Source organism: Callospermophilus lateralis, chromosome 1, assembly GCF_048772815.1.
Source record: "Callospermophilus lateralis isolate mCalLat2 chromosome 1, mCalLat2.hap1, whole genome shotgun sequence".
Classification (NCBI taxonomy): Eukaryota; Metazoa; Chordata; class Mammalia; order Rodentia; family Sciuridae; genus Callospermophilus; species Callospermophilus lateralis.
In genome coordinates, this window is record NC_135305.1 from 203,682,549 (window position 1) to 203,691,252 (window position 8,704).

The window sequence follows — 8,704 nt, forward strand, 5'->3', positions numbered from 1 at the left end:
GATCTCCAGGGACTAGAAATGTGCCAGAACAGAGCAGGGACCCAGTAAGTACATGTTGAATGAATGAGTGTAAATGGTGAGCTTGGAGCTATGATAGAGTCAGACATGGGAAGACAAACAGTAAAATTGATAAATCCTGTTACAGAAAGAGGTGATGTTCAAAATAGGTCATCAGCCACAGATATGGGCACTGGCCAGATGTCTTGTGACCACTTGTGATGCCAGAGGGTGGGATCAGAGGTCCCAAGAACAGGCCACAGCAGCCACACAAGGCACTCAGTCATTCATTAACCAGTATGGATAGGATTCAGTATTTTAAAGAAGAGTCCAGGAACCAGGTACTGTGGAAACACCAGGGAAAGAAATATGAAGGGCTTAGGAAGAACTGACAGAAAAATCAGAGTTTATCCTTAGTCAACTCAGAAATAAGAGTAATGACAATAATTAATGTGGAAGGAAAAAAATGACATTACAGATTTTTGGGTAGATTTTCATGGTAAATTCTCAACTCTTTAGGTGAGTACTGCTATTTTCCCTTTTTATAAAGAACTTTAGATTTTCCCACTGAAGATGAGGCTTAAACAAGTTCGACGACTTGACCAAGTTCATCCAGCCAGTTAAGTCATGGCTCCAGGACTCTACTTAGTTGTGCCTAGGACCCAAGACCCCCAAAACCCCAGCCCTACATAAGCACTCCTCCTGGTATCCAGCACAATTCTCAATCACATTTGTTGTACTTGGAACGGCACCAGTTACTAACATGTTTTCACTGGGATTCTGGCATCCACTTTCACATCTGGCATTTGCAGTATGTGTCACAAATTGCATTCTCCTGGCAAGAATGTCTCCCTGCTGTGATCAGGTCCCCTGCCAGGGTGAAAGAGTCAAGAGATTTAATAGAGGTGGCACTCATTCCGGACCTTGATAAGTTTCAAAAGTGTCACAAAGTCTCCTGCCGAAAATCTTCCCACCTGATGGTCTATTGTAGACTCTGAAAATTCCCAATTATTCACCACCACCCCTAAATTAAGCCACTGATGGACTCCAAAATGCCAATGGAATGTGATCAGAGAAAGGGATGACACTTTAACAAAAATGACTTTACTATGTTAGCTAGATAGATTACCCAGTAGTATCCTGAAAGAGGTGACTTGTAAATTAGGATACCTGAAGCTGTAGTTACAGAAAGGTCCAAACAGAGCTGGGGGTTGTGGCTCAGAGGTATAGCGCTCACCTAGCATGTGTGAGGCACTGGGTTCGATCCTTAGCAGCACCACATAAAAATAAAATTAAAATATTGTGTCCACCTATAACTAAAAATTTTAAAAACTTTAAAAACAGCATGTCCAACAAAACACTAACTGAATTCAACATATTAAAAGAATTATACACCATAGCCAAGTATATTTATTCCTAAAACAAATATAGTTTAACATATGAAATCAAGACAACATACCACATTGATGGAATGAAGAAAAACGGCACATGATCATCTAACTAAATGCAGAAAAAAAAAAAAAAACACTTGGCAAAAGTTAACACTTGTTGTGAAAAAAACCTCAAACTAGGAATGGAAGGAAACTATCTCAACACATGAAATCTGTATTTGAAAAACCAAAGCAAGCAACATACTCAATGGTGAAAGGTTGAAAGCTTCTCCTATAAGATCAGGAATAAAGCAAGAATATCCACTCTCAGTTTTATTCATAGTATTAGAAGTCCCAGCTAGAATATTTAGTTAAGAATTTTACTTTCCTTCCTAATTAGAAAAACAAAATTCTCTGCTTGCAGATGACATAATTGATTTTATATGTAGAAAGCCCTAAAAATTCCACATACAAAAATCCAGCAGAGCCTGGTGCAGTGGCACATGCCTATAATTCCAACAGCTCTGGAGGCTGAGGCAGGAGGATCATAGGTTCAAAGCCAGCCTCAGCAAAAGTGAAGCACTAAGCAACTCAGTGAGACCCCGTCTCTAAATAAATAAAATACAAAATTACAAAATAGGACTGGGAATGTGGCTCATTGGTCGAGTGCCCCAGAGTTCAATCCCCCGTACCAAAAAAAAAAAAAAAAAAAAAAAAAACACTAGCAGAATAAACAGTCAAGTAGCACGGTACAAAGTCAACACTCCAAAATTAGCTTTACTTCTATACACTAACAAATAAATTTGAAAATGAAATAAAGAAAACAATTCCATTTATAATACCATCAAAAAGAATAAAATGGCGGGTGAGTGGGGGGAGCACTATAGCTCAATGACAGTGCTTGCCTAACATGGCCTGGGTATAATCCCCAACACTGTGAAGAAAAAAATAAATTTCATAAGTATTAAATAAAGAGGTAAGACTTGTATATAATGAAAACTGCAAAACATTGTTGAATTTTTTTATTTCCAAATTATTTTTTTATTTTATTTATTTATTTTTATGTGGTGCTAGGACCCAGTGCCTCACACATGCTAGGCAAGCACTCTAAAACGGAGCCACAACCCCTGCCCTATTGAACAAACTTTTAAAAAAAAGACAAATGGAAACATATCCCATGTTCATGAAGAAGATTTAAGATGTCAATACTAGCCAACACAACCTAGCCATTCAATGTAATCCCTACCAAAATTCCAGGTTTTTTGCATAAGTACAAAAACCTGAACAAAAATTCACACACAATCTCAAGGCATGCCAAATAACCAAAATGATATTGCAAAAGAACAACAAGTAGGAGGATGCACACTTCCTAATAGCAACACTTAACTTCAAAGCTATAATAAGTATAATAAGAACAAGACACAGGCCAATGGAATAGTACAGAGCCAAGAAATGAATTCTCACAGATACAAATGACTTTCAAACAAAAGTGCCAAAATTATTCAATGGGGGAAATAACAGTCTTTACAACAAATGATACTAGGAAAACTGGATGTTCACATGCAAAAACACACAAATTGGGACCCTTATCTAATACCATATAGAAAACTAACACAAAATGAATCAAAGACCTATACACAAAAATTAAAACTAGGGCTGAGGTTATAGCCAAGTGGTAGAGAACTTGCCTAGCAGATGTGAGGCACAGGGTTCAATCCTCAGCTCTATATAAAAATAAAAGTATTCTGTCTATCTACAGCAAAAAATTTTTAAAAGTTAAAACTATATAACTCAAGAAATTATAGGACAAAAGCTTCACAACATTAGATTTGGCAGTGATTTTTGAGACATAACACCAAAAGGATAAGCAATGAAAGAAAAAACTAGACTTCTTAAAAATTAAAAACTTTTGTACAAACTATCAACAGTGAAAAATTCAATCTAGGGAATGAGAAAACATTTGCAAATCATATGGGATGAGATCAATTTTTTGAGAACTCGTAAAACTTAATCACATTAAAACACCGGCAAAGAACCAGGTACATACTTATAATCCCAACAACTTGAGAGGCCGAGACAGGAGGATCATAAGTTCCAGCCAGCCTCAGCAACCCCTGGATTCAAGCACTCAGTTCCACAAAATAGAAAAATAAAACGGACAAATAACTAGAATATAGATATATCTCTAAAAATATATAGAGCAGGGATGTGGCTCAATGATATAGCATTTGTCCAGCATGCACCACCCCCAAAAAAAAAAAAAAATACAATAGTCAATGATCACGTGAAATGCTATGCAACATCACTCGTCATTAGAAAAATGCAAGTCAAAACAATGTTTTGGCCATAAAAAAACACCATAACAAGTATTGGTGGTGATATGGAGAAACTGGAACCCTCATACACTGTTGATTGAAAGCCTAAAATGTATATCCACTATGGAAAACAGCATAGTGGTTCCTCAAAATATGGAGTATTACCATAGGATCCAGCCATACCACCTCTCGGTATATTTGTAAAGGAACTGAAAGCAGGAGATTTTTTTTTTTTTTTAAATATTTATTTTTTTTTTAGTTTTCAGCGGACACAACATCTTTGTATGCGGTGTTGAGGATCGAACCCAGGCCGCACGCATGCCAGGCGAGCGCGCTACCGCTTGAGCCACATCCCCAGCCCAGCAGGAGATATTTGTACATGCATATTTATAGCAGTATTATCCACAATAGTTAAAACATGGAAGCAACTGAAATGGATATTGATATATGAAGCAAAATGTAGCATGTACTAGGTTGGTCTAAAAAGGAAAAATTGTGGCATGCTACAACACAGATGAACCTTGAGGACATTATACAAAAATGAATCAATCACACATACACTGTATGATACCACTTATAGGAGGTACCTACAGGCATCAAAAGCCTAAGGACAAAATAAAATAGAGTGGTGGTTGCGAGGAGCTGGAGGGACAGAATTGATTTTTCAATTTTTTTTTAGTTGTAAATGGACACAATCTCTTTATTTTTATGTGGTGCTGAGGATCAAACCCAGGGCCTCACACATGTGAGGCAAGCGCTCTACCACTAAGCTATGACCCCAGTCCCAGAATTGATTTTTTTATGGGTAGAGAGTTTTAGTTTTACAAGATGAATAGTTATGGAAGAGGATGGTGATGGTGCTAGCATAACAGTATGAATGTACTTATCACTGAACTGTAAAATTTAAAACACCAAGGTGGTAAACTTTATATTTTAATACAATTTTTTTTAAAAGGAAGGGTCCAAGAAGCCTATGCTGTAGAGTGACAGTTACTTCAAAGGCAAGTCACTTTGACCCAATATCCTTTCCAAAAGTTTCATATACATACACTAAATTATAGAAGAATACAGCTTCCCTTGCACCAAAAAACAACAAAAAGTCTTAAATTGGTGATAACCTGGTTATGTTTAATTGCCATTTTTCAGGACTGGTGGCACTGAATAGACAGGTAACCCATCCAGGTGGGAAATGTGGCATTTGACAAAAGGAGTTCAGTAGATTCCATTCTTATGCCACATTTGCTTGGTTGTAGCTTCGTCCCTCCTCAGACAGATGAGAACACACTTGACTCACCCAGTTGGTTATTTCAGGCCTTTTGCACTTTTCAGTACAAAGAATCGCCACAAAATTGATTGTTCCCTTCCGTCGCCCTTTGTAGACAACAGTCTTGCTTCCTCTGCCAATCTCCTCATACAGAATAAAGTTTTCCATCTCTGGTCCAACTTCTTACATATGATAAAACAGCATCTTTAGCTCCTAAATAGTAAACAAAAATGGCATTTATAAATGCAAGCTAGCTGCACGATTAGCACAAAATAATTACTGAAGGATAATATATGTTAGTAAACCTAAATTCTATAAACTCAAAATTCACCTTTTATAAACAAAAGCTAAGGAAAAAGAAAAAAGAAAAATTCACAAACCAATATTCAACTTCCTATCAACAAGAGCTGAAGAAAAATAGTGCAGATAAGTCATTTTGAACATAAGCAACAAAGTCAGAATGGATGTTTTTCTCCAATATATCTTGACATCTTTTTTACCATGAAAACCTGGTACAATGCAAAGTACTAGTCAACATTTACTTTCCACATTTTTATTGGTACATCATGGTTGTATATAATGGTAGGATTTGTTGCTACATGCACACAATATAACAATGTAATTTGCCTAATATTGTTTCCCTGTACTTCCCCTTTCCCTCTCCTCCCTCCCTTTCCTCTATTAATCTCCCTTGTCATGAGATTCCCCCACCAAAACCTTTTTTCTTTCTGGCTTCCATCTGTAAGAAACATACAATTTCCCACTTTGAGTTTAGCGTATTTCACTTAACATTCTCAAGTTCATCCATTTTCCTGCGAATGACAATTTCATTCTTTATGGCTGAATAAAACTTCTTTGTGTATACATACATACATTTTCTTTATCCATTTGTCCACTGACATCTAGGCCAGTTCTATACTCAGCTACTGTGAATTGTGCTGCTATAAACATGGGTATGCATGTACCATTATAGCATGACGACTTTAATTCTTTAGGATAAATACTGAGGAGTGGTATAGCTGGATCACATGGTGGTTCCATTCCTAGCTTTTTGCAGAATCTCCATACTGATTTCCATAGTGGTTGTAGTAATTTATAATCTCACCAACAATGCCCAAGTGTTCCTTTTTCTACATACCCTCTCTAGCATTTTATTGTTTGTATTCTTGATGACTGCCATTCTGACAGTTGTTAAGATGAAATTTCAGTTGTAAAAAAAAAAAAAAATATGTAGAAAGTTAAAAAAAATTAATTTCTGTTCAAAGGACCCTATCAACAGAAAGCCAGTGAATGGGAAAATGTTTTTCAAATCATATCTGATATTAATACTTAGAACATATAATGAACTCCTACAACAAAAATTCAAACAAGGGCAAAAAATATGCATTTCTCCAAAGACAATAAACCAATTGTCAACACATAAATGTTCATCACTAATCTTTGGGGGAAAGTAAATCAACAGAGCCAGGGGCAGTGGTGCCACCTGTAATCCCTTTGTTACCAAGGTTGGCCTTGAACTGGGCAATTCTCCTGCCTCTGTTTTAAGCCACACTCAGAGGCATTCAAGCAATTCTCTCTCTGGAGCTGTTTCTTAGAGTAATATGAGTTTGATCATAGGCAATGCCTACACCTATAGTCCCAGCTACTTCTTGTGCCCAGGAGTTTCTGGCAATCTTGGCAACACAGGGAAACCATCTCAATTAAAAGAAAAAAAAAATTCAGATAAATTTTAAACTTAAGTTCCAAGTTTGAAGTTTCAAACTTTAAGGTTATTCTGACTTACTCCAAAAACATTCCCCACTGAAGACTTCCTAATGCACTTTAAAAATCTGTTAACTCCTTACATGCAAAATAAAATGCAGAAAACTCCACAACATAATATTTTAATAAATTATGAGGAACACCCTGGTAATTACCACCCAGGTAAGGAAACGGCACCTTGCCAGCCTCAAAAGAAGCCCCTCAGTTAGCCTATCCAAATCACAACCTGTTCCCCAAACTGTTCCCCTGACTTTCATCCTCCACTTCCTTAGATTGCTTTATAAATCTCACCCAAGCATGTTCTTCCCACAGTTTATTCTTCCTCGTGTGGTGCATCTTCTGTGATTTCTTAAATCTACAAGTCCACTTAGGAAACATCCGAGAAGCCAGAAATCAGAGCCACTTACACACGTGCATTCATTGAACGTTGAAACAGATCACGCGATGGGAACACGCAGGTAAAAATCACCTCACCAAATGTATTGACTCCCTGACTTGAAAGTATCCCAACACCTGGGAAATCAACAGAAATGCAAATCCTCGGGCGCCTCCCAGATGCAAAGCATCTACTCTAGAGGCGAGGCCCAGAGGGTGGTTAATAAACAGCCTCTAGGCGACTCAATGCATGCCCAGATTGGCGAATCAGCCTTACACGAGGACTTAACAGGCAGCACCACTGTGCTAACCACTAACAGGTGATCCTCCTCGCAGCCCTTTACAGACTGATTAAGCGCAGGCTTGGAACCACTACGTAATCACCAGCCCCTCGTGGCCCGGGCAGCTTCTCCCGTCTCCCAGGTCGGTGAACATCAGCCAGCCAGGACAGTTTGGAGCCCTGGAAATGCTGAGGGGCTATAAAAACGCGACCGCTCTGGGTTTTAAGAAGTGGCCCCAGTATCGCCCATCGTCTGAGCCAAAGAGCAGGAACGGCCTGGTCCCCCTGCACCCGGGTCCTGGAACATGTGACCCGTATGCCCCGAACCAAAGCCCCATGAAGTTGTGAAGAATTTTAGTTCAATAACTGTGCAAAACAGACAGCAGAGAGAGGCCTAGTGGTCGCGGTGGGCGAAGGCTCAGGAGAGGGCTGCCAGACGGGGCCCCTCCGGGTCCATACTCTATTTCACGTCCGCTAAGATTCTAGTCTGGACTCGCAACCACTACAGCCACTACCTCACGCACCTGGTCGCTGGATCGGGCGAAGGCGCCAGGCCACAGGACCGCTTGCTCGAGTGGGCGCGCCTTGGCCTTGGCCTGGAGCAGTCCACTGGCCCACTACCGGGGGGAAAACCAACGAAGAATGACGGAGGTGCGGATGCACTCTCTGGCCTCGCTGGCCCAGCTCCCCTCCGCATTTGGATTAGCCCGCGCTGTCACCAGGGCAGCACGCAGAACGCCGGAAGAACAGCAGGGAGCTCACTGGCTGCTCTGTCTCCTTTCCCATTGGCCGGAGCACGGAAGTGAGGGGCCACCAGGGTGCCTCCCTTAATTTAACGACCTCACACCCTACTCTAGGTGAAACCACGCTCGAGACCGGGGTGAGACATGCTAGAGGAGGAGGGACTCACAATGGCAGCTTAACGGGTTTGCAGGCCGACCATCCCCTCAGCATTTAGATTCGACCGTGCGTATCCATGGCAGCACGCAAATGCCGGAAGGAAGGCGGGGCGCTAACGGACCGAGCCTTAGAGTTCCCAGTCACTGAATTTGCAAGGCCCCGCTGCGTGTTCAACTGGGGTGTGGTACAGGTAGATCTGACCTGTCTGGACAGTTGTTCCAGAGTTGGGGGCCGTAGAGGCCTGCCTTCACTGTCCTCCAGGAGCCGAGGTGTACCAGTCGCGTAGTCCGTGCAACTGAGCGCTCAGAAGCGGGTTCCTCACCCTTGAGACAAGAAAAGGCTGTGGAATATCATCCTAATTTATAGATGAGGAAACCGACCAGTTCTTCTTGAGTTGATGGCTTAATAAACAACGCTCCACGCTTTCAAATTCCCGCCAACC

The 8,704-nt window shown here is 40.4% G+C and overlaps 1 protein-coding gene across 1 annotated transcript in view; it reads right to left on the minus strand.

Moving 5' to 3' along the window:
* The window catches only part of Ulk4 (unc-51 like kinase 4), a 501,941-nt gene extending 493,983 nt beyond the window's left edge, over positions 1–7,958 (minus strand). The window contains exons 1-2 of the mRNA XM_076869315.2: positions 7,887–7,958; positions 4,977–5,159 (exon numbers count right to left, since the gene is read on the minus strand). Of these exons, the coding sequence (XP_076725430.2) occupies positions 4,977–5,114 (138 nt within the window). The 5' untranslated portion in view covers positions 5,115–5,159; positions 7,887–7,958. The remainder of the gene's footprint in view (positions 1–4,976; positions 5,160–7,886) is intronic.
* Positions 7,959–8,704: the final 746 nt, after the last annotated feature.